The 25,803-nt window shown below is 39.4% G+C and overlaps 2 protein-coding genes across 7 annotated transcripts in view; one reads left to right on the forward strand and one right to left on the reverse strand.

Moving 5' to 3' along the window:
* Positions 1-16,830, forward strand: part of rock2a (rho-associated, coiled-coil containing protein kinase 2a) — a 60,245-nt gene extending 43,415 nt beyond the window's left edge. For 2 of the 6 annotated variants that reach the window (XM_079843549.1, XM_079843548.1), the window contains 18 exons: positions 887-1,133; positions 1,217-1,323; positions 1,560-1,719; positions 2,030-2,190; positions 2,581-2,765; positions 2,911-2,980; positions 3,287-3,390; positions 3,587-3,773; positions 3,881-3,974; positions 4,342-4,436; positions 4,538-4,729; positions 4,819-4,987; positions 5,327-5,397; positions 7,929-8,017; positions 8,150-8,228; positions 8,363-8,618; positions 10,679-10,892; positions 15,342-16,628. In XM_079843549.1, the coding sequence (XP_079699675.1) occupies positions 887-1,133; positions 1,217-1,323; positions 1,560-1,719; positions 2,030-2,190; positions 2,581-2,765; positions 2,911-2,980; positions 3,287-3,390; positions 3,587-3,773; positions 3,881-3,974; positions 4,342-4,436; positions 4,538-4,729; positions 4,819-4,987; positions 5,327-5,397; positions 7,929-8,017; positions 8,150-8,228; positions 8,363-8,618; positions 10,679-10,892; positions 15,342-15,345 (2,484 nt within the window). In that variant the 3' untranslated portion in view covers positions 15,346-16,628. Of the gene's footprint in view, positions 1-886; positions 1,134-1,216; positions 1,324-1,559; positions 1,720-2,029; positions 2,191-2,580; positions 2,766-2,910; positions 2,981-3,286; positions 3,391-3,586; positions 3,774-3,880; positions 3,975-4,341; positions 4,437-4,537; positions 4,730-4,818; positions 4,988-5,125; positions 5,188-5,326; positions 5,398-7,928; positions 8,018-8,149; positions 8,229-8,362; positions 8,619-10,678; positions 10,893-13,144; positions 13,533-13,929 lie in introns of those variants that run through there. The other 4 variants (XR_013818490.1, XR_013818491.1, XM_079843547.1 and 1 more) reach the window with 4 other exon arrangements.
* slc66a3 (solute carrier family 66 member 3) lies at positions 16,602-21,025 on the reverse strand. Its single transcript, XM_079843554.1, has 7 exons — positions 20,526-21,025; positions 19,690-19,772; positions 19,541-19,610; positions 19,344-19,401; positions 18,173-18,293; positions 18,054-18,095; positions 16,602-17,981 (listed from the first exon to the last, which is right to left on the reverse strand). The coding sequence occupies exons 1-7, from the start codon at positions 20,669-20,671 to the stop codon at positions 17,890-17,892; spliced, it is 612 nt and encodes a 203-aa protein (XP_079699680.1). The 5' UTR covers positions 20,672-21,025; the 3' UTR covers positions 16,602-17,889.
* Positions 21,026-25,803: the final 4,778 nt, after the last annotated feature.

Genomic DNA, 25,803 nt, shown 5'->3' on the forward strand with positions numbered 1-25,803 from the left:
CATAAGAACATAAAATCACAACAGAATATAACAATATGTGCATATATATATATATATATATATACATATATATATATATATATATATACATATACATACATGCACACATACACATACATGTACATACACATACATACATAAACACACACACATATATATGAAAAATAAATAGTACAAAAAGAAAATATAATACAACTAAAAACAACTTAAAATAAAATTACACAAACGCTTCCCTAAACAAGAATGTTTTTAAGCTGGATTTAAAAATGTGCAAGGAATTTGCATTTCGTAACTCTACAGGCAAGGAATTCCAGAGTTTAGGCGCAAGATTCGAAATTGATCAAAAGCGACAGTGAGGATATTTATGTCACAAAATATTTATATTTCAAATAAATGTTGTTCTTTTGAACTTTCTATACAACAACAGTTTCTCAACAAAAATATTGTCAGCACAACTGTTTTCAACATCGATAATAAGGAACGTTTCTTGAGACTTCTTTCAAAAACATTTTTAAAATCTTACCAATCCCAAACTTTTGAACTATAGTGTATATACTATATAAAATGTGTTTTATACATATTTGTTTGTTTCTTCTTATGTTTATGGTTTGAATGAATTACTTGTCTTCCAGGATTTGATTCACAAAGCATTTATGTGAATATTTTATACTTTTGTGACATTTTGTTGCATAGTCTTTAATCAGATTAATACAGTGTCTGTTAAAAGCAACATTCAGTTTCTTAAAAGTAAAGTTCCCAGAATGATGGGTCTTTATTTGAGGACAAACCTGTTGCTGTGTATCTCTCATGTGTTGTAAAGTAGCAGAATGATCTTAGTAGCATAATGTCATTTTCCCTATGACAAACCCGTGTGTCTTTCTGGCAGCTGGATGAGGCGAATGCGTTACTGCGGGCAGAATCTGACGCTGCTACACGGCTACGTAAATCTCAGACAGAGGGCTCAAAACAGATGCAGCAGCTGGAGGCTCATGCAAGAGAACTGCAGGACAAATGCTGCATGCTGGAGAACAGCAAGCTCACGCTGGAGAGAGAGAACATCAGCCTGCAGGCAGCGCTGGACGCAGAGAAACGAGAGCACACCCAGGGCTCTGAGACTATCTTTGATCTGCAGGGTATGTGTGTGTCCCTTCTTTTGGGAGTATCATAGCAATTCACATGCAACAGTGTTCATCCATATTCCACCTCTTATCCGTAGCACGAATCTCTGGTTTGGAGGAAGAAGGGAGACAAGTGAGACAAGCCCTATCTAAAGCTGAGACAGAGAAGAGGCAACTTCAGGAGAAGCTAACAGACCTGGAGAAGGTATTCAAATACTTTCTTTGTCATACTCATTCCCTCCCTTGTTGTGACATCATTATAGGCTATGGTTGGTGATTCAAATGTCATTTGTACCGTCCTCATTCCCAGCATTCACTGCTGAACAAATGTACTCCTAAAGCTATGAAGTTGATGTACTGGTGTTTAAGCTCTGTTTATTGCATTTTATGTCCAGCCCCTCTGCTAATGTCCCACCCACTATGTGTGTGTATGCCCAATAGGAGAAGAGCAATAACCAGATTGACATGACCTATAAGCTGAAGGTGTTGCAGCAGGGTTTAGAGCAGGAGGAAGCGGCACACAAGGCCACAAAAGCTCGTCTTGCCGACAAGAACAAGATCAGCGAGTCCATTGAAGGAGCAAAATCTGAGGCTGTGAAGGGTACGAGAGCTAAGTGATTAAAGATCATATGAAACATATTTTAAATGTAGTTTTCTTTCCTGTGTTTGCGTATTTCCTAAATTGAAGACCTCAACACGAACATAAATGGACAAAAAAAAAATAAAGCAATTGAGCATTTTAAGAATAGTGCATGTCAGTGATGTGTATTTTGAAGGGTGCAGTGGGGAACATATTGGTTTGGATTAGGACAGACAAGACAGAGCCAAGAGTTACAAAGGGTAATTGGTAAAAGGCTGAATTGCTGGTTTTTTTTGCTTGTTAACATGTCTGATTTTGTGTGTTCATCTAGAGCTGGAACAAAAGCTGCAGGAGGAACGTTCCTCTAAACTGCGTGTGGAGAACAGGGTGTTAGAACTGGAGAAGAAGAACTCCATGCTCGACTGTGATTATAAACAGTCACTGCAGAAACTAGAGGAACTGCGGCGGCATAAAGAGAGACTCACAGAAGAGGTACGTGCAGTGTATAAGTGCATTTTTGCTACACCTGCCAATGGCCATAAATGTCTATTATTTTGGATTAAGAATTTTTTAAAGTGAAAGTTAAAGACGTTTTATAATTTTACAAGAGATTTCTGTCAAATCAATGCTGTTCTTTTGAACTTTCTGTTCAAAATATCCTGAAAAAATGTGATGTTTAAAAAAACATAATTAAGCAGCACAACTGTTTTTACATTGATAATAATAAAAAAAAATTATTGAGCAACAAATCAGCATATTCGAATGATTTCTGAAGGATCATATGACACTCAAAACTTGAGTAATGATGCTGAAAATTCATTTTGCATCACGGGAATAAAGTACACAGATCTACAGATTCTCCTGATCTTTCTCTTTGTCTAGGTGAAGAATCTGAATCTGAAGATCGAGCAAGAAGTTCAGAAACGCACTTTGACTCAAAATGACCTGAAAGTTCAAAACCAGCAGCTCAGCACCCTCCGAACATCAGAGAAACAACTCAAACAGGAGATCAACCACCTGCTGGAAATCAAACGCAGCCTGGAAAAACAAAACATGGAGCTGCGCAAGTATGCAACACTTATGCATATGGTCTCATTGAATATAACACACAAAGAAACATATTAATAGCTGGTGGTTAAGACAATTTCTTCTGTTTTTACAAAAATATTCAAATCATTCATATATTGGATAATTTTCCGTGTCCATTTCAAGGGAGCGGCAGGACTCGGATGGACAGATGAAGGAACTGCAGGATCAGTTGGAGGCAGAGCAGTATTTCTCCGTAAGAAGTCTAAACTCTTTCCCTTGCAGAAACAAACCGAATAATCAAAGGTCTAACAAGATTGAGTGTGTGTGTGTGTGCCGATTTTTTCGGTATCCAGGAGGAAAGCTGCTTCTAAATCATGTAGAATTATGTTTTTTGAAAAAAAAGTTTTTAGGTTTAAAAAATATATATTTTTTAGAACGTTTTCTAAAGGGTTATTTAGGGGTTAGGTTTATGGATAGAATATACAGTTTGTACCTTATAAAAATCATGTCAATGGAAAATTCCCATAAAACGTGTGTGAAACCCAACGTGTGTGTGTAGACGCTTTATAAGACACAGGTGCGGGAGCTGAAGGAAGAGTGTGAGGAGAAAAATAAACTCTATAAAGACATGCAGCAGAATCTACAGGAGCTACAGGAGGAAAGGTGAGATTTATATCCAATAACAAGTAGAAACATCACAGCCGGAGCCTAGTTTACAAAATAAGTTTTTAATCCACTGAATTGTCAAAAACAATATGCATTACAGCATGGCTGTGTCATACACTGCTGATTTAAAGTCTGAATGTGTATATGTTTGTTTAATTTCGGTGTACTTTTTTTCATCTTGTCTCTTTATCAGGGATTCTCTTGCGGCCCAGTTGGAGATCACACTAACAAAAGCTGACTCTGAGCAACTGGCACGCTCCATTGCGGAGGAGCAGTATTCTGACCTGGAGAAGGAGAAGATCATGAAGGAGCTGGAGATCAAAGAGATGATGGCCAGACACAGACAGGAGCTCGCTGAAAAAGACACCACCATCACCTCTGTGAGTTACACTGCATTTCAGCTATAAGCCAGAATCACAGAGATCACATTTAGTTTTTCAGCAGTCTTGAGGAACTTGTGGGGTTTGATTGTCCCGTCTCTATACAGTTAGAGGAAGCGAATCGCACATTGACAAATGATGTTGCAAACCTGGCCAATGAGAAGGAAGAACTCAACAACAAGCTAAAGGAGGCACAAGACTGTAAGTGGCTAAATATGCTGACCTTTATATTTTTATATATATATATATATAATAAAACACTATTTTCAAATATCTAATAAAAAAAATTATGAATATTTTGTATTTTTAGAGCTGTTCACAGGAATAATTTAACATTTCCACAGCTTCAGTTGCATATTCAAGCTATTCAGTGCACATTCCCGTTAATTTATCTCTGATTATTGAAATGTCAAATCTCAAGCTTTTATACATATTTTTGTATGTCATCTGCATGGAACTTTTTACAGCTTAGAACAAGCATTGACCCACAGTATCCTTAGCAAACTCATGATAATCAGAGAAAAGCTGTTGGGGATTTTGCTTTAACTCTGTAATTTGTGATTTTCAGTCCTGCAGAATCTGAAGAATGAAGAACAGTCCATCACTCAAGTGAAACTGGCCCTTGAGAAACAGCTGCAATCAGAGAGAACTCTCAAAACGCAGGTACACTATAACAGTTTCCTTTGAGCAAATAACTCGATTTAAATCAGATTTGCTGCATTACTTATTTTTCTCTTTTCTGTTGGCTCTTTTCTATATAACAGGCGGTGAACAAGCTGGCAGAGATCATGAACAGAAAGGAGGTGAGAGGTGGAGGCAGTCGCCGTGGAAATGATACAGACGTGAGGAGGAAGGAGAAAGAAAACAGGAAGTTGCAGCTGGAGCTTCGTTCTGAGAGGGAGAAGCTCAACAGCACCATCATCAAATACCAGAGAGAAATCAACGACATGCAAGCAGTATGACCGCTAATCAGTGTCTGAAGAATGCCACGCTGCTCCACAGGTAGCCAGAATAATCGTTTTTTATTTTTGTTTATTTCCTGCAGCAATCAGCAGACGAGTCTCAGGTGCGTATCGAGCTGCAGATGGCTCTCGACAGTAAAGATAGTGATATTGAGCAGCTGCGCGGCCTATTGAACTCTCTCAACATCCAGTCGCTCGACTCGGCCAGTATGAGCAGCGGCCCAGACATGGACACTGATGAGTCACTACCAGGTACTGTTAAAGTCTTTTCCCAACCTCTTTTCATTCTGTTTTCCTCTCTATTCTTTTATAGCTTTTTCTTTTTTTATTCACTTTGCTCTTTTTGTTTTTCTCCACATCGTTCTGTCACCCTCCCTTCTTTCTACTTAGTTTTGCTCCGATTTTCAGTTCAACTTTCACCCTTCACTTCACTGCAGAGCCTGAGCCCACAGGTGACCTGCATGGCGTTCAGTGCATGACTTTTTGACCGCTTAAGACTTGACGGGACATCATGCTTTGCCATGACAGGCTTTTCTGTGGTGCAATTTTTATAAAGCTTTTATTATACATGTCTTCCTTTCTCTTGTACAGAGACAAGACTGGAGGGCTGGCTGTCTATACCAGTGAGGAACAACACCAAACGCTTTGGGTGGGAACGGAAGGTATGTTTTTTTTTTTTTTTTAGATATATTAAGTATATTGCATTTTTTAAAGCAAGCAGATAGATAAGGATGCTGCGATGCTATGATGCTAAAAATACTATTAAAGAGATAGTTCACCCAAAATTGAAAATAAAGTCAGTAATTACTCACCCTCATGTTGTTCCAACCATGTAAGACCTTCGTTCATCTTCGGAACATAATTTAGTATATTTTTGATGAAATCTGAGAGCTGTCTCACTCCTCCATAGGCTTTCAGAGGGAATGAAACTTGATGGCCCAGAATAGTAAGTAAAAACGTCATTTAATTCTTCTGACGAGAGTTTGCGGGAGTGCCACGACGCATGCGCGAGAACTGAGATTACGGCGTTCTTCTTCTACTACTACTTGTTACTGGCTGCTCACTCTTTCAGTAGTAGTAGAAGAAGAACGCCGTAATCTCAGTTCTCGCGCATGCGTCGGGGCACTCCCGCGAACTCTCGTCAGAGGCTCAAATTGAACAACAATAATAGTGGGATAAAGTCGTTATTTTTGTTGTTTTTCCGCTCAAAAAGTATTTTCGTCGCATGATAGACTTAATACAGAGCCACTGTAGTCATTTGGACTCCTTAAATGACGTTTTTACTTACTATTCTGGGCCATCAAGTTTCATTCCCTCTGAAAGCCTATGGAGGAGTGAGACAGCTCTCAGATTTCATCAAAAATATACTAAATTATGTTCCGAAGATGAACGAAGGTCTTACATGGTTGGAACAACATGAGGGTGAGTAATTACTGACTTTATTTTCAATTTTGGGTGAACTATCCCTTTAACATGGTTCCAAAGCAGTTTGAATAGTATAGAATTTGATTTGAGTACTTTCCAGGTCTGGATAAGTATGGAACAATATTTGTGGTGCCCCTATTCAGTTAAGAATGAAGAATTTCTGAAAATAAATGTAACAAGCGAGTGTTTTCATGACACAAGTTTAGTGATTGTCGAACACAATTGAATGTATTCAAGGCGCACAATTTCATTATGTAAACCTGTTTGTCTCTACTATAAATGGGTCTCTTTTTAAAGAATTGTGCATGTGGCACTCAAACCAGCAACAGATAAAGGAACAAACAATGATCTCAATCAGACTGGTGATCATGCAACATCAAAACTAACATTAACATGACATCAAAATGGGCCAATTAATTAAGTAATCAGTGCTTCATTATTCAGAACAAATAAAAGTAAAAGAAAATTGAAAATAAGAAAATAAACTATTTATTTTAAAAAAAAGAACAAATAATAACAGTGGAATCAATATGCAAATGAAGTAAACAGTGTAACTTATTGCTGTAGTCTTTATTGCATTAGCATTTAAAGGGATTCACCCAAAAATTTAAATTACCCCATGATTTACTCAACCTCAAGTCATCCTAGGTGTATATGATTGTATTCATCTGAAAGAAGAAAGTCAGAGTTATATTAAAAAATGTCTTGGCTAATCCAAGCATTATAATTGCAGCCCAAAAAAGTGCACCCATCCATTATAAAAGTAATCCACACGGCTCCGGGGGTTTAAATCAAGTCCTTCTAACGCGAAGCAATGGGTTTGTGTAAGAAAAATATCTATATTTAAAACTTTATAACGTAAAATATCTAGCTACTGCCAGACTGACTTCCATATTCAATTTACGAAGAACATTTTTGGGTGAACTATGCCTTCAATTTAGATCTATTATGAAATGGGATGGATGTATATGGGAATGTAGTTGCTCGTTTCCACAGAGCGGTACGGTTCAGTACAGAGATTGGTACGGTCCATTTCCATTGTCAGAAGTTGTAAATGTTACCCTAATTCTGAACCGTACCGTACCACTTTTTTAGCACCTTTCCGTTTGGGTACCTAGCATAGTTGTCCGGTACTAAAGGGTGGAGCTAGACTCACTGCAGACTGATGATCGGTTGATAGAGAGATTGTTTTTCCCTGCAGCCTGTAGCCTTGGCTCAAACAAAGTGTGTCTTCTTGTGACAACAGCCACATGCCGAGAAGCAAGAACAAGATCTGCTGTATGTCGTCCATTGTTGTTTACCGTGTTTTCTTCTTTGCGCCAGAATGACGTAGATTGCTACACCACGCCTATTATAAGGGTGCTGTTGGCATTGAAAACGCAAGCTGGATCCAGGGTTTAGCGTCCCGAATCGTACTGTACTGAACCATAACGCTCAGTGCCATAAATTAATTTTTATTAAACTCAGTGTTGATATCGTTAACTAAAACTATTAAAAATCATTTTTCAATTCAAATAAAGCTAAAATAGTGAGTGAATAAAATAAACCTGTTCGATTTTGATTAATTAACCAGTTTCATGTTGTCTGCAACCACATGACAAATACAGAAAATTACCAGGACTAAACCTCAAATGACTGCAAACAAGAGCTAAACCACTAGAGCTGCAGTACTAGACTGTACAGTACCATGATACTTCTGCATCTGAAATCCCATCCAACCCCATCATGCAGGATTCAGTGAGTCTTTTGTTTCTTTTCTCTCCTCTAGTATGTTGTGGTGAGCAGCAAGAAGATTCTCTTCTACAACAGCGAGCAAGACAAAGAGCTTTCCAATCCTTACATGGTGTTGGACATAGAGTGAGCCCTTTCACCCTTCAAATCCATTTCTTTAAAACAAACAAGCTTGTCGCAATCTTGTCCTGCATCATTTTGACTGACTTAAGTCTTCTGTTATCTTGTCTTTATCTTTATTTCTCTGGTATTCTCTAGTAAACTTTTCCATGTGCGCTCGGTAACTCAGACGGACGTTTATCGTGCTGACGCCAAAGAGATCCCCAGAATATTTCAGGTATAATGGCACACCAGAGATACCACAGGCAGGGTATCAGGGACTTTGAAACATGAAATCTATAGAGGTTTTATAAGATATGCCATAAGCAAATAAGGATGACAGCTCTAATCACTTGTCATTGGTTCCTCCAGATCTTGTACGCTAATGAGGGTGAAAGCAAGAAAGAGCAAGAGGAACCTCTTCCTGGGGACAAGTCCAGCTACATTTGCCATAAGGGTCATGAGTTCATCCCCACCCTGTACCACTTTCCCACTAACTGTGAAGCTTGTACCAAACCCCTGTGGAACATGTTCAAACCACCTCCAGCCCTAGAATGCAGACGATGCCACATCAAGTGCCACAAAGACCACATGGACAAGAAAGAGGAAATTGTCGCCCCCTGCAAAGGTGAGAAGAGGCTCTTCTTACTTCCTTAATGGTTTCCTCAAAAATTTTGTAAATGTTTTTTGTATAATGGGTAATTTAAATGTGTTTACATGCATACATTTCTGTATGCTTAGCATTAAAAAAAGGTTCCCTGGGTCCTGGGTTCTAAAGTATTTATTCAAGAAGAAATTACTTTTTGAGAAAGCAAAAGTACTGTGAAATGGTGTTAAAAAAACACTAAATATGTATCTATTTTAATTAACACGTTACTGGAAAAAGTGGAAAGGTGAGAAATATTACGAATTTAATACTTTTCAGCAAGGATATATTACATTGATCAAAAGTGACATTATTACATTTATAATGTTTCTATTTCAAATAAATGTTTTATTCATCAAAAAATCCTGAGAATAAAAATGTATCTAGGGCTGAAACGATTCCTCGAGTAACTCGAATTCAAAAAATCATCGAGGCACCTTCGTGTAGTGCATTTAACTACGCACCGTCATGTTGGAGAAAGATATTGTGTGAGGACTAGCGCATACTGTGCAGATTGCGGTGGATGAGAGAAATCATTAATGTGTTGATTTTAATAATGACGCAGGACTCTCATTTCACGGTAAAACGCAATGAATGCGTGTCATTCTTTAACTTTCGTTTTCAACTCATTTCAAGATCAGAGACTGCAATGCGAGAGAGAGCGGCATCAGCACTGGTGATATCATTTAGTCTCTGTATTTTTAAATGAAGACAACTGTGTGTGTTGAGCTTCAGGATGCGACGCTGAATATTTAAAACGCTTATAAGCTTCATTTGCGGCAGATCACGGAACTTCGCGCGTCAGCTGAAGAGATACCAGCAATCGAAACATAAACAGCATGAATGGAGTTTGCACATGCATCACCGTCATTGTGATGTGTATGTGAATTGTTTAATGGGACTTTATATAATTGATATCACCCAAATACACCATTAAAATGTTCTCAAAGCTAAGCGCAACAAATAGCAGAACTGCTGTGTGTGTGATGCGCAGCACTCGTGCTTTCATTGATTTGCGTAATTTAAAACTAACACTTTAATCACAGGCTATTTATAGCTCCTAACTTAATAAAACAAGCGGTGTTACTATGATGAACGATTAGCTCAAAATGTAACCTAGATCTGTGCAACAAACTTTTTCTGACTAAAACACAATCTCTCGTGTTTCCTCACGCACCAGCAGTTACTCCTCCGTGTGCTGCATATGTTGTCGACCCTGGTTTAGGTTATTTAAGAAATGTAATTTTGCCAAAGGTTTTTTTTTAAGCAACCTACTTCAGTGTAGTTTATATGTTATGATAGCTTTGCGCTTAACCCTGAAAATGTGAATAATTGTAATGTGACGATCGGGTGTGGGTCTAAATCAGAGAAAATCACAGGTGCGGGTGATGGTTTGTTTTTAACAGCGGATTCGGTGACGTTAGAGCTGATCCGCGCATCTCTAGTATGCCCATCTCTACTCTTGTTCTTGTTCCAAGTTTCCTTCCTGTCCAATTTTGTTTGTTTGTTGCTTCTTACAAAAGCCACAAAGCCTTCAGAAGACAGTAAAGGCTTGTGTCATACCTGAGCTGAAGCTGAAACTTGAAAGTTAATTTGCACAATATAAATGCAATGTTTAGGCATTTATATTACTATTATTTTGATTTATAGGTTGTAGGTTTAACAGTTAATAGTAGTTTTACATTTATTTTTTATTTATATATTTGCCTTTTGGATATAATGTGGCAATTGAATGCACTAAATTGGTTTAGTTTTCACAGATATTAATATACTTAAAATGAACAACTAATTTGTTTCCTTTTTAGAAAAATTTTAAGAGACCCGTCTTATTTTCTCTTGTATATTTAGTATTGCTCTTTAATAAAGAAAAAGTACTTCTTATCTGATTACCCGATTAATCGATGGACAAATTGGCATCCTCGATTACTAAAATATTCGATAGCTACAGCCCTAAATGTATCATGTTTTCCACAAAAATATTAAGTATCACAGCTGTTTTCAACATTTATATTATTTATACTTCTGTGCTTCTCCATCCCCAGTGAACTACGACGTGTCTACGGCTAAAAATCTGCTGCTGTTAGCCTTTTCTCAAGAAGACCAGCAGAAGTGGGTTAGTCGGCTTATGAAGAAGATCCCCAAAAAACCTCCAGCACCAGATGCCCCTCACCGCTCCTCTCCCAGAGCTCCTGTTAAAGTACTAAGCAGTCAATCCATGAGGAGACCCAGCCGACAAATACCTGCCAGCAAACCCAGGTGAGGAGTAAGCCTTGACATGATCGTTTTTTTTAATGCAAAATTCTGAGAATTATGTGGCTGTGTCCAGCTATATCTTGTGGCAAATGTAGAATGTATGCTGTGTCAGTTCAAATACATTGCCCAGATTGTTGTTCATCAGTGTTTGTCTCTTGAGTAAGAGGATTACACAAAGGCCTGGTTTACATTCACGCTTGGTGACCAGATCCTTTCAGACCAGTTTGTTCAAAAGTGAAAACTGTCATCATTTACTCAACCTCACATCATTCCTGTATGTCACAAAAGGAGAAGTTTAGCAGAATGCCCAATCCAGTGTTACATACACTACAAAACCATGTTTAAAAACAGAACAGATCACTTTTGAAGTGGTTTTGGAATTCACATTTACATGATTATTAATCTTAAGCCGGGTACACGCTCTACGATTTATAGTTATACGACTTATACGAACATGATCCCCCACTGTAAGCCATGTCACACTGTGGGATCTCAGTTGTCATTAATGTCAGACTGTACAGTGTTAAAAACGGAGACTCGTCTGGAGCTACACCATCAATCCTTGACGCGTTCAGTGACTGAGCTGCATTTACATGCAGTATAGAAATGGTGGCTAGCAAACAAAAACAATCTCTAGCGTTAATTTTGATCACAGCTTTCCTTGTAAAGAAAAAAAACCGAGATGTGTGGCGCACTGCACTCCTATTGGTTTTTGATTTGATGGTTGTCGTAAGAGAAGCCACACTGCAGGACTGCGCCTTAAAACTTCTGACACTGACAGAATTTCGTTGGAGGTAAAATTTGATCGCAATGGTCATTAATCGGCTGACGGCGAACGTGTCAAACTAGCGTTTCAAGACTTAACATTTTGGCCCAGGATCAGAGGAATCTTTTTCCCAGGTGGCCAAATTGAGTTTAATGCAGAGTTCTCCAATACAAACCAAAAATCTAATGCTTTGTGATTTAAACTAGTTTAAAGCCAGATGAAACAGCGCTGACATTTTACCATGATTCAATGTAGTAACCGCTGATCTGTACAAATGACTGGATTGCTCATTGCGTGTTTGAGTGGCCATTTTACGATTCCCTGTCAACAGAGGGCATCACAGCCAAAACCTTGACCTAAAATCACCCGATTTGCAGTGTATCAGTCGCACATGAGCTATATGTATGTACATTAATTGATACTTTGAACGTTATCTGTAATGTTTATGGTCTTTTCGGGCAGAATAAGCGATATAGAAATTGTTAAGATGGGTGCATTTACTGCACACTGCCGACACAGGTAACTGAACTAACACAAAATAGATTTCTTTATGTACATATTTACGCAGGAAATATTAAGCATGAACATATATCTGGGATTATTATCAGAAATTGATCTGAATATATATATATATAATATTAAACATGACAATACATACAATCCCCTACTAAATTGCTCTATATTAAAAAAGTTTGCCATCATCATCTTGCTCAGAGTGACCGTATAAATGCTTGGAAATAATGCTTTAAGCTTTAAATCCATATGCAGTCAGTGTTATTTCTCTGAATAAGTTGTGAAGCGTGTATATTATTTCCTGATGTCTTTTTGTTGACCAACATCCTCTTCAGACTTTTGGAATCTTGGAAACCGTTAAAAAGCCACAGGTAGGCTCAAATTCTATGGCTTTTTACAAGACATTTTGCATATGAATTACATGTTATTTGTATATTGTTCAGCTAATTATTAATTTAACCAACGTTTAGTCGTTATCTTTACTGCTACAAACTACATGCTGTTAAAACCCCCCCGCTGTTGAATCATTTACAATTACTGTAAGAATAAAAACACTATTAGGCTATAACAACATAACCACAGTAAATAAATGTACATGACATAAGTTGTATACGCATGCCTTACAAAGCATAAATCTATATTCAGGTTTCAGAAGAATCGTTGCGACATTTGTAGCATAAATGCTGAGGTGTCTTGTCCGTCAGCTGATCTGATATTTGCCACTATAATGGAGATGAACATAACTTTTAATAAGCAGGGGAAATTCCCCACTTTTAAAAGTTTGCGTTGTACAAATTGGAATAGCGCAAGAGTGAGTGAATGATGACAATTTACACACACATTTTTTTTGTGTGAACTGGAACTACCTTTAACATCTTGCTCTGTAAAGTCTGATTCCAAGATGGCTGTGCATAAAATCAATGCAGAAGCTTTGGCACCAGTTACACACTAGAGTGCTACTCTATATGATACACAGGTCTGTGCACAGCGTAAAGGACCCAACAGCATGTGCGGAGAAATCTGGCTTCATCTACCACAAGGGTCATGAGTTTATCCCTTTATTCTACCACTTCCCTGCCAACTGTGAGGCCTGTACCAAACCCCTGTGGAACATGTTCAAACCTCCTCTGGCTCTGGAATGCCAGAGATGCCAGATCAAATGCCACAAAGAGCACATGGACACGAGAGATGAAGGTCTCAGACCCTGTGCTCCAGACCAGTTCAACCCCCAGTTCAACGCTGGGTGAGAGGAGAACCAGCCCGGCCTGGGAGTTGGATGGAGAAAGTATTGATGTTTATTGCAGACAGCGTTAGGATGCTTCAGAAACATCATTCAAGAGCATTCACGGTCTAAATCGCGGTGCTTAGCTAGCATAATAACATCTTATGGTGACTAACCGGATATAAAGCTTGGACAGTGTTACGCTGGGCTACTTTTTGTAACTTGGGATGCAAGGTGACAGCTTGGGCATTAACAAAGCACTTTTTCTCTTTTGTATCAAACTCGGGTATTGGAAGATTTCAAACTTCTTACATAGAGAATATACATCTTCATCTTTACTGCACATTTAGCACCAAACTCAAAGATGCTTACAGATGAGATGTGCAGGATTCAAAGCTTGAGCAGACGTTGATCCGTGGCCTATCTTTTGGTTTGGCTAGTTGTAGTAATGACCTCTAATGTGCCAAGATGTAGCTTCACCTTAGCAAACTACCTCACTGTAGAGAGGCTTGGCTGAATGCTCTCTCCTCCACATGCAGGCCTCTGGATTTGGAGCTTCAGGACTGGCACTGGGCTCTGGATGACGTGGATGATGTAGATTATGAGCATGCGTTTAATTTCTGAGGAGCATGTGTAGGGTTGAAACAGGGTAACCACTTACATGGGGGCTCTGTTCCAAAACCTTGTAAGCCACCTACATATTCTGCATTTAGATTACACACTAAGGTAATCTGTTAAAACGTGAGTGATTTAATACGATTTGAATGTTATTATAATGCCAATTATAATGTGATGCCTAATTTTACTTTTTAATATCAGACATTTACCAGAAAACAATAAAAACACTACAATTCAAAGGTTTAATGTTTTTGAAAGAAGCTTATTTGATCAGAAATATTGTAAAACATTACTCTTAAGAGTCACATGATCCTTCAGAAATCATTTTAATATGCTGATTTGGTCCTCTAGAAACATTTGTTATTACTATTTTTAAAAATGGTTGTGCTGCTTAAAAAATGAGACAACTTTTGTAACATTTATTTTGATCAATTTCATGCTTTATTGGTAAATAAAAGTATACATTTTTCTTAAAATCGTACAACCTTAAACTTTTGAATGGTTGTATATGCACAAAATAGTCAAAAATGAGGACTTTGTCCATTTTTAACTTGATTTGACTTTGTATTGATAATTTCATCCAATATGTGCATTTGTATTTTTATGATCTTTAAAGTATCTTGGCTGACCACTAGGTTTTGGAACAGTCAGGGAGTGCAGTTGGATTTGTTTGGTGTTGAAGCAAATTTAAGCATGTGTGAGTGTGAATTCTTATTGGTGTGAAATATTTGGCCAAGATGGGATATGGAGAATTAGCCATAACACAACAGAAGTTTCTGTACCAATTCCTCTGCTCATAAACACCCTCTCCACACTCCAAACCCACAGGAAGCGCGATAGTCTCTCCAATCCTTTCTCATTTACTACTGAAGGAGAGGAGGTTTGTTCAGAGAATTGGTATTTGGCCTGCTTGTTTCTTCTTTGACCTGTGACCCTCTTGCCCTAGTCCCCCTCGACTGGACGCTCCAAAGATGAGGCGGGAAGACTCTACCAACAGCCTTCTGAACAAATGAGTCCATTGGCTTACCGTGTTTACAAACTGTTTATCAAGAAGACATTTCAACTGTACTGTAAAAGGAAAAAGAACGAGAGAATGTGCATCAAAACAGTATTTTTATTTTTAGGTCTTTGTTCCCTTTTGCAATAAAAGTTTGCAACTGTCGTGTGTTTGCAGGTGTATTAATCTGCTTTTCTTGAGCATGATGGCATGTGCGCTGTGGTGCATTTTTTTTATATGATTACCGAAGGATTTTTCTTTCCTCTTGGGTTAAAATGTGGTGAAACTAACTTTCTCTTTGTCTTTCTTTTTCTCGATTTCTCCCTCATTCTCTAGTTAACCTTATATTGGGAATCTGGTGCTGCTACATGGTGATTTGGGGTTCTTCCTGTCACATCAACAAAAGACCTTTGTCGTAACTTTTCGCACATTTTGGCAAATCCCCAAAAAAGTGAGAGATGCACAAATGTTGATGAAGGCTTTGCTGTCGTGATATGGCTTTTATTTTCTGGGCATGCAGTTGCTTCGACTTCAAGAGCACAACAGATCTACACAGAACTGAATGGTCAGCATCACACCAAACTTCTTATTCATTCAAGGCCAGAGTTGTTGACCTGAAACGCTAAGACTGAACCGGCCAGAGAATGTGGACGACAGCTGGGTCTGACCGGGTCTGTCTTTGTTTTTTTTTTGGTTTTGTTTTCGAGTTGACTTTTTAATGGCTGAATATAGACGGTAGTGCAACACGCCACATGAACGGCTAGAAAACACCACTACATATGTTTCTCATTCCTTCATAAATGCAAGTGCAACTCTAGTGTTTCTTCTTGTAGAGTGTTTTAATCCTTGTTTACCCCCACTGTGCAATCAAAGCTTGATTTAACCCTCTTTGATCATGAATGCATCCCATAATGCTCTCCTGGACTCCTGTGCTGCTCACTCCCTAGTACGAGTTGACTGTAATCTGACGAGGAACCTTTCTTAATGGGTATGATTAACGGTGAGCAACATCTAGATGTGAGCTGTGCATGTGGGCAGGAGTTTCCCAAATGTTTCCAGATTTGAAATGAAACTGCAGTCTGATTTTTGGCTGGTCGGTTTATGAATTTGGTCATCAAAATTGCTACGATTTGAGACAAACTGATTCACCTTGCAAGCACATAACTCAAATGTTCATAAGACGGTGGAATGTCTAAAAACCATGTTTAAATTCACTAGAGAAGTTTTTTTGTTTTGTGATTTGAAGTGGTCATGGTCAATGTTTGTTTTTTGTGTATCTTCACCTTAGCAAACAGTGTGTATCTCTGGGTGTGCTGTGAATGCATATCTGTGTTCTTTTACACATTATATATATATATATGAATATACAGCGTATATTTGACCTGCCATCTTACCAGTTGGTTTGCTATTTATACAGGTCTGGGCACTTTTTTTATTTTAAAGCGTTGCCTCCAGATTTGCATGTTTTATATTGATGTACTGTTTGACCATAAAATGAAAAGCATATGTAGCCGTGTTGTTTGGAGACCTTGTATAACATTTGCTTATTTTTGTAAACAAAAGTAGTCAGTTAAATAGTTATATAGCTGTGAATGTAGTAAAAGGAAGTAAAGTTTTAATATAAACAATGTGGTCATTCCTTTCTGTCTGATTTTATCACAGGGATAATATTCTTAATACATTATTATTGCAAACACAAAAATCTAGTTAATTACCACAAAAGAATGGTTCTGAAAAATGATAGTTTTTTATTTTATATGTAATTAAACAAAGCATTTCCACACAAAAGGAATGTTTAAGGATTTATAAAATATAAAAGGTCTATTAAAGTACTTAGGAAAGAGACGTTGTGTTTTAGACCTAAAAATCATAAATCTTCATAAACATTTGCCTTGTACTTGAACAAATTGTTTGATCTGAGTGACCTCAGAAGATTCCTGTTCTTTTTCTTCAATAATCTTATAAACATCACAACATCGATAATATGTGAAAAGTATCCAGTTCAGAAAACCCTGCCTTCATTATATCAGCACACGATACAGCTCAATATAAAACAGTGCATATTTCAGCATATGTAAACATCATCCCTGTATGAACTACAGTAAAAGTCTGATCAGAAACCTGATATCAATCAATTTGAACAGTTCTTTAGCTGAAAATTGGACAAAAACTCTTTCTGAGAAGAAAGACAACTACCAAACTACTAACTTAAAAACATAACAGTATATCTGAAGACATGTACAAATGCAGGAACTTATAACAACAGTTCATGGAAGAAACCTCACTGGAAGTATTAACAACAATGGAAGAATCAGGGGAGAATACTAGGAATGTGTGCACTGTTTCATAACACTATTTGGACTGACAAGATTCACATTGGAGATTCAAAGCAATTATACTGGAAATAGAACTATTCTGTCCCACATTTCCATGTCCTGAAGAAAATAGCAGTAAAATAAAAGGTGAACAGAAGTGTCAAGGTGGCAAAAAAAAAAAAAACCTGGCAAAATTGATGCAAGGAAGACTAGACCAATTGCAATTCAGTATGCAAATATTGTCATCGCTCTTGCATTTAGAATTGGAAATTTTCTAAAATGTAATTTCTTAAGTATTACATTTACAAAAATATATATATTTAGATTAGAGCACAAAGTATGAATGGTGCCTTGCAAGCACTAATTAAATCATATGGAAGACATTATGATAAAAAGGTTTTCGGTTGTAGTACACACTTACCCAGTCAGTAAATCTCAACATCCTTTACATTGCAATATAGAAAATGCTACATCCAATAGCAACTGACCTGAATCCAGTTTGTCTTTAAAAAAAAACCTCCAACCCCGTACATAGAGAATACATTGTACGCAACAGAAAGTGTGAAGTCTTAATCCTGTTTTACAGCCTGGGGTTTGTAGTAGATCACTGTAACCGTGACCCACATGTTCAGAACGGTCATGACGACGAACCGAATGAGGACTAGAGAAGAAAAAGAGGAAAGGTAAAGATGACATCTTAACCAAACAATCAACACTCGAGCTCTTTACTGACCTTGTGTGTCTCCTGTGGTAATGAGGGTGGTGAAGATCCGCGCTGGCGAAGAGAGCAAACACTCAATATCAACAAGACAAACTGAAGAAATGATTTGTTTGTGTGTGTGTGAGACTTACCCATACATGTGTATGTGGCCAGACCCCAGGTGAGTGTGCTGACCTGCTGAGAGTCCTTTGAGCGCCACAGACACTGAAGCTGTGCCAGTTTACTGCCAGCGCTGATGAATGTGCACAGACTCTGAGAGAGAATGGCAAAACACAGAAAACTCTTATTTTTCCTCAAATAAATGTAGACACTTGCATAAGACACTATTTTTCAAAACATCAAGAAATCTTACCAACCCAAAACATTTGAATGGTAGTGTGTACAAATGTTTTATAAAAAAAAATAAATAAATACTGTGCCACTGAAGGCAATCTATCTTTATTTTTTGCATTACAGGGGTGGACAACATTGGCATGACTGAAAACAGTCATTTTTTCAATTCTGTTTAAAGCTACACTATGTAACTTTTCCGTCCACTAGAGGTCGCCTGTTCAAAACAAAGGCGTAGTTTGACGACGCCACGTTTGAGCGCAGAATCTCGGGACATGTGGTCTTCACCTCAGCCGGTGGGAAACAGTCAGGATAGGACTCGGGCAGAAATCATGTTCATGGATGCGATTATTAACATTACTGTAGTCTGAAGCAGAGCAGGAGCGAGTGTTGTGGAGCTGAGCAAGGCCGCAGGAGCGATTGAAGAGCGGGACTGTTATTATGGCATAGTCGCCGGCGGGACTTTTATTATGACACGGTTGCCGGCGCTACTTCGTCTTCTCCAGTGCTGAGTGTGAGGTAACGCAGCTCTGTTTATCGTATTAGATATATCTGAGTGTGTTGAAAAGGAAGTTATGACGTTTGCTCAGCGGCTGCTATGACACTTGTTCACACTGCAGTGAGAGTAAAGTGTTTCACTGAATAAAACCGGAAACCGAGGGTAACGCAGATATGACGCAATCGACAGGCGACTCCCTCACACGCATAGCTCACACGTCCCGGCTCCTTGGTTAAAATATCAATTTTCTCACGATTTACAAATAGTTGAAAACATTTGGGATATTCTAAGTACTCAACTGAACAAAATATATAACACTGGCCTAGTGGTTTCTGGATGTTTTACTGCAAAAATCCTACATAGTTCACCTTTAATGCAAATAATCTCAATCTATTATGTTCAAAATAAGATGAGCTAAGTGTACATTTGACACCAAAGCAGATGCATATGAAGTAGTAATGGCACATTCTCACCATGGCCAGATCAATCACCCACTTCTGTACTGTAAGCAGCTGCCATCCACCCACAAACCTGATTCTTGCAGTAAAGGAGATGGAATATACATTCAATATTTTTTGTAATTTTAAATCAAGCAGGGTTTGATTGGTATTATGACTTTTTTTTTGGTACTCTGCCCAGAAAAACTGCATAACCCAGGCTTGAAGGATACAGTGCTGCGTATATGAGGCTGTGCTTCAGGTTTCTATTGTAGTGCAGGATCAACAGGAGCACAATGACGTCTGTGGACACACAGGATTGAACATAAACACTCAGAATCCAAAGTCTCACTTGTGATTAAGCACCAGGATGTCGTCTCACCTTGTGCAATGAGGATGGGATACTCCAGGTATGTGAGGGGTGGGTAGTCATAGTACTTCTGATAAGACATGAACACTAGAAACCTACGCACACACACACACACACAAGAGGAAGAACAGAGTTGGAAACTTTTTGGCCATCATAAAAACACATACATTTGATATTTAACACCAGGATCCATCTTAAAAATCTTTTGACAGTACTATGGTAATACAGAGGTTTTCAGGACAGTGTTGTTTTAGCATCATCATCGATGGTTTTTGTTAATATTTTGATTTAATTTGAACATTTTCTGATTTAACTCTAATTTTAGTTAAAGGTTTAGTTTTGGTGTGTGTTTTTGACATGTGTTACTTAGTTTTAGTTATTTTTGTAGGCTACTTCAAGTTATACCGAATGAAAATGAGAAATGTTGGCAACTAGCTGAAATAAAAATGTTTTTCCTATATTTAATTTAACATGTCTCTTGTTTCAAGTAACAGAAATGTTTTAGTTAACGATATCTATGCGCTCTATAAGGTATTTATTAAAAACCCTCGATCACAAATCGCTGTAAACGACATGGTTTGGGAAACCCTGCTTTATACAATATGTGACATAAGTTTGTCATATGCACACTATGTTGATTTGACGCATGGTGAAAATTACTCTAATGCAGCATCCGAACATCAAACTCTCCTGCATATGCATGCACGAATCATATTTCAATGTCATATATGCCAGTAACATATCAATGCCAGTTTGATGCAGCTCATACCGGATGTCTGCGTCCGGCCTTTCATGCATTAGTTCTTAAAAGATTCATCTCAATCTACTGAAAGCAGTGAAGTTCTTACCCTACAAGCTCCAGCAGGAGACTGTTCAGACTGACTCCAGCGGTCGCTCTCGCCCGCATCAGCACGAATATCTGCGGGAACTTCAGCACCATACACACGAAGAGAGTGCTGAAGTTGGCCAAATTCAGGGTCAAATTACCGTCCATGTCTGTCCTTTAATTCCCCTCTATCATCCGCTTCTGGGATCCTGGCACGAAGCGTCTCCAGCTGTTAGTATCTGAATTAGCGGCACTTCCGCACACATCAGCGAGCGATATTTGACCCTCCACAGCGCCCGTAGCTCACATCTTCAGCTTGTTCTTGAGTGAGTTGTGTTGTTTTGTTACCATTGATTGCATTTACCTTCAGGTCATTCGCAACAAATATGGTGACAACTATTCTGTCAATAAAAATTATTTTAAATATTCAGGAAATATTTAAGGCATAGGCCTAATTAACCAAACATTATACTGAACGCTATAAAATTCTTGTTTCCCATGTTTTTGCCGATTTTTAAAGCTGCAGTCCGTAAGTTTACCATCTTTGTCGCCATCTCTGTTTGAAACCTGCAATTGCAGTTATTTGCGGAATTATCAACTTTCCGTGTGTTGTGCATCGGCTCGGCTCGTCAGCGCGGATGAATCTAATATTTTGAGGAATATTTATATCGTGTCTGTCAGATTCACCTGTAGGCTACTTCTGAATCACAGATTCTACGTTGTGGCCAAAATGAGAATTTTCACCAGAAAATGTAATTTGAACAAGTAAGTAACATCTGCCACTTTTGTTCTCACCTGAGAACAAACTGAGAAAAATATTAAAATAAATCGCGCTACCAACTGATTAAATATAACGACCGCCATCACATCAAACCGTGCAAATTATTATTATTATATACTTTGTTCTCAAATTGTTAATGTTAACAACATAAGCATTGTGTGAATAAATACCTGTATTTAGTGTGTAGCGTACGTTACTTGTAGATTTCAGTCTAATCTTTTGCTTTTGACTACAGGTCGTTCTCCAGTTGTCACTGATGATTGTCGTTTGGACCTTTTTGGATTATAATCCGCCATCAAAATGATAAATTTAATTATTCCAGCTGCTGGGAGAAAAAGCTATAAATGATCCGCTACCTGCAGCATCCTCACATGCGATATAGCCCGGACTCCTTCTTTATGTATACAGACTTAATGACCCAAAGACACGCTCTAAATTCCCGCAGAAATCCACCAGTACCACTCTCGGGCTAAGGTAAGGAGATAGTTTTGAACACTGTCTGTACTTACTCAAAATTTTGATCATTTAATTTGAACAAAAGAAAAGTTATGGACTGCAGCTTTAAATGTATCTACTCACTTAATTTTCCCAGGTTAAGTAGTGCACGTTATTTCATTTTTAACATTTCTGTCATAATTGTCTTTGGTGTTACAGTGTTTTACATAAAAAAAATGTTGACTTTCTTGTCATAAACCATGCTAGCCTTGCATGTGTTTTCTGGCTGTTTACTGAATACTTCCTCATACGTACATACGCATACATAATAACCAACGAGAAAGCTCGTTACGAACCCAAATACTACTTGTCACATCTCCCCCCTTTTGGGTATATTATGTCAACTTTTTAACAAACAAAATTAAGTTCATTACACTGCTGTGAACATCATAAACATAAACAACAACAAGAAAAAAAATTCTGGTAGCGCAAAGGCTCTCTTATCACGCGCCCACAGCGTGTCATCTTGGGCGACACTATGTGTTGTGGAGTACGAGGCACAGCAGCTGTAGGTTCTAAGGAAGGAACAGATGTTCCCTGATTCGCCTCAGGTAATTGCTCACTTGGAACGGTGGGCAGGTTACCTTCCTCTGCATCTGTTGTGCAGTCGGGTACATCTTGTTCATGTTGAGTAGCAGTACTCCCTGGAATGGCTTGGAGATGTTTGCGATTCCTGCGAAGTTCTCCATGGTCAGTTGACACATAGTATGACCTCAGCTGTTCAGCTTGACAAGTCAAAATCCCTTTTGTCACTCATTTTCACCATCAACTTTAGGAGCAGGACGTAGCAGCGATAAGGGTCTAGCATCATGTCAATTGAAGAATTATCTGTAAGATTCCTTCGCTCTGTGATCCTTAGATCACACTTTTTTCAAGTCAGGCCATTCTGAAGCCAAGCTACTTGCTGTCACTGGAACTGAAGTCCTGAGGTGCCTAGCCTACCCATGAGCCTACCCAGTTGCTGCTTTTGGAGTTGCCCTATGCGAGAAGTGCCAAGAAAGGGTCGTCCTGCTTCCCTATCTTTTTTGCTGTCTGAACAGCCCTCTCTGCCTCTCCATTCGATTGTGGGAAGTGAGGACTGGACGTCATGTGAACAGAGCCATACTGTTCTGCAAATATCTTAAACTCAACTGATGTGAACTGATGAGCATTAGGCAGAGCACAGCCTTTCAGGGATGCCAAAACCTGCAAACATACTCTTTAATTTGCCAATCAGTCTACTGCTTATGCGCATCAAGTGTGCTATTTGAGTAAATCTTAAGTAATGGGTATTGATGGCCACCTACTTCGCAGAGATCTAGCCCAAGGTGTCTCCATGGACCTTGGGGTACTTTTGTCACCAGAGTGGTATGACGTCACTTGTATGCCAACCGATAAAAACCCAATCCGATTTTCCCGTAGGTTGCAAAAAAACAAGCTCTGTGATCAACAAAAGTTTATGATACTTGCACGTTTTGTCCATCAAGATAATTATCACAGATGAACACAACTTTTATGAATTTAGAAGCCTACATGCAGTCGCCAGAAGTAAAAAGCTAAAGGTAGGCTAAAAACGAACTACACCACGGTCCCACAAATTCAACGTCACATCAGCTTCTGACAACTCTTCCAGTTTTTGTCTCAAAACATTTTCCCAGAACGTTTGAGTTAGAATAGTAGTTCATAAGAGCACAATTATAAGCATAATGAGGCTGTAAAAGCGGAGTGAGCTGACCTGTTCGGCGTGATGATATTTTAATTTCCTCGACAGCCTCTGTAGTCCCGTTTAGCCAGGTGTTAGCAACCACCTTTTTCAAGACATGTAACAGCTTCAAAAATCATGAAAGGGGTAATGCCGTTGAATAAAACGTGAAAGTGTCTTGAGCTTGTGTTCACCACAAACTTTATAACAGCCATTTAAACAAAATCCTATTAAAAAAACCCCATTGACTTTGGGACAATGGAACCGGAAGTGCTAAAATGCTAACTCACTTCCACGTTTTGGCCTACAAAGTGATGTCATACCTGCACCACTCTATGGCACCTTGCGTTGAGTTGGCCTATTAATCTGACACAACTTGCATTGACTTACTTTGCGTTTTAGATCAGTGCTGATACCCGGCCACCATACTGATAGCTGAGCCTGCTCGCGACACTTTCTAAGTCCTTGGTAGCTTTCGTGAATTTGCGAGCAAGTACTTAATTTCTCATCTTAATTGGGATCACGATTCTCGACCCGTGCAAGGGAAGCCCTGTCAAATCGCTCAAAAACTTGTTGGCTTAAGTAGACTTGCAAATCGCCAGGCACCGCTTTTACATGTTTAGGCCACCCTTTCCGGATATAAGCACGCTTTGCCGTTCCTCATCTGCTTTCGTAGATTCAGCTATCTTCTGAGATGAAGCCGACAAGTGCTCCTCAACTCCAGCTATGTAGGCCTTGACTTCATCTTCGAGGTCTGACTGTTCTGAGTTGGCCAAGGGGTGTCTGGACAACGTGTCCGCTATAAACAGAGACTTTCCAAATACTATTGTGGCAAGCAGCGAGGCGAGGGACCGTGAGAGCGGGCCGGTGGCGAGTGATAATGAGTGCCAGCTGCGCGCCACACCGGTCTCGTCTCACGGAGGAGTCGACGGGAGCATAAAAGGAGGAGCGATGACAGTGAAGGACGAGAGAGGACCAAGCCTTGATTTTACGTTGTGTTTTGTTTACGTTTGGTTATGTGTGTGTGCGGCAGTCGTCCGTGAGGGGCTGCCGCTTTTACTTTCAGTCTGTGTTTGTTTATTGGATTAAAGTCTTTTAACGTTCGCCGGTTCCCGCGTCATTCTTCTCCAAAGTCTACTACATTGGTGACGAAAACCCGGGAGGATGGAGGGACATGCTGTTGAAGAGCCCTCGCTGCTGAGGGGGATCGCGGTGCTGAGGAGGTCGGGCAGCGCGGATGGATGGAGACCTCGAGGGGCTGCCCGAGGCGGTGGTGCTGGAGCGTGTGAATATCCGGTGGGACAGAGAGCTCGAGGTGGGGTGGCTGCCGTCCGAGAGGGAGCGAAGGAGTCGCCGACACTTGCCGTGAGCCGTCTGCCATTTAGGCGAGGAGCAGGGAGTGCGGGACTCGCTGCCGGCTGCCCTCAGTAGAATGAGCCACCGCCGGCCGTCAGGGGGCGGAGGAGGATCGAGCCATCCACCAAGCGTCCAGTGCCATCGCATGGCACCGTGAGGAAGAGCCTCTCGGCTGGCTGAGGACCGAGCGGCAATGTGTCCGGGAACCGGACCAGGTTTTTTTTTTTCTTTCTCCTCTCTCCCCTCTCTCGTTCTGTCGCTCCTCGTGCTCCTGGCTCCGTTTCTCTCGGCTCTCTTTCCTTACCCTCAGGTGCCGCGGCCACCGTGATCGGGGGTACGGGGGAGTAGAGCAAGTAGTACCCCCCGGCCTGCGAAGGGCGATGGGGGAATGTGGCGAACAGCGAGGCTGAGGGACCGTGAGAGCGGGACGACGGGAGGAGTCTCACGGAAGAGTGACGGGAGCATAAAGGAGGAGCGACGACAGTCAAGGACGAGATAGGACCAGGCCTGGACTTTACATTGTTTTGTTTACGTTTTGTTATGTGTGTGCGCGGCAGTCGTCCGTGAGGGGCTGCCGCTTTTACTTTCATTTTGTTAATTTACTTATTAAAGTCTGTTAGACGTTTGCCGGTTCCCGCTTCCTTCTTCCCTGAACATAAGAACTCTACTACAACTATTTATCATATTTCTGACACATTTCAGTTAATGTTTGTGTTATTGAATTAAAACAAATGAATGGTATATTGTATCGATTTCAGTCTGCTCATTGGTGTTTCGAGATGCTATTGTTGCCATCAATAAGTCAAGCAATTAGAAAGTTAGAAATGACCCAACAAATGAATTAAATAAGCAATCAGAATACAAATGAAGAGCATTCTTGGAGAAATGAGAATTGGAGTGTGCCTCTATTTATTTGTTTTTAATAAGCAATTCACTGGGTTAAACAAATACTGTTACAACACAAAAATGATACATTTTAAAGCAACA

The sequence above is a fragment of the Gobio gobio genome (assembly GCF_949357685.1).
Source record: "Gobio gobio genome assembly, chromosome: 18".
Taxonomy (NCBI): domain Eukaryota; kingdom Metazoa; phylum Chordata; class Actinopteri; order Cypriniformes; family Gobionidae; genus Gobio; species Gobio gobio.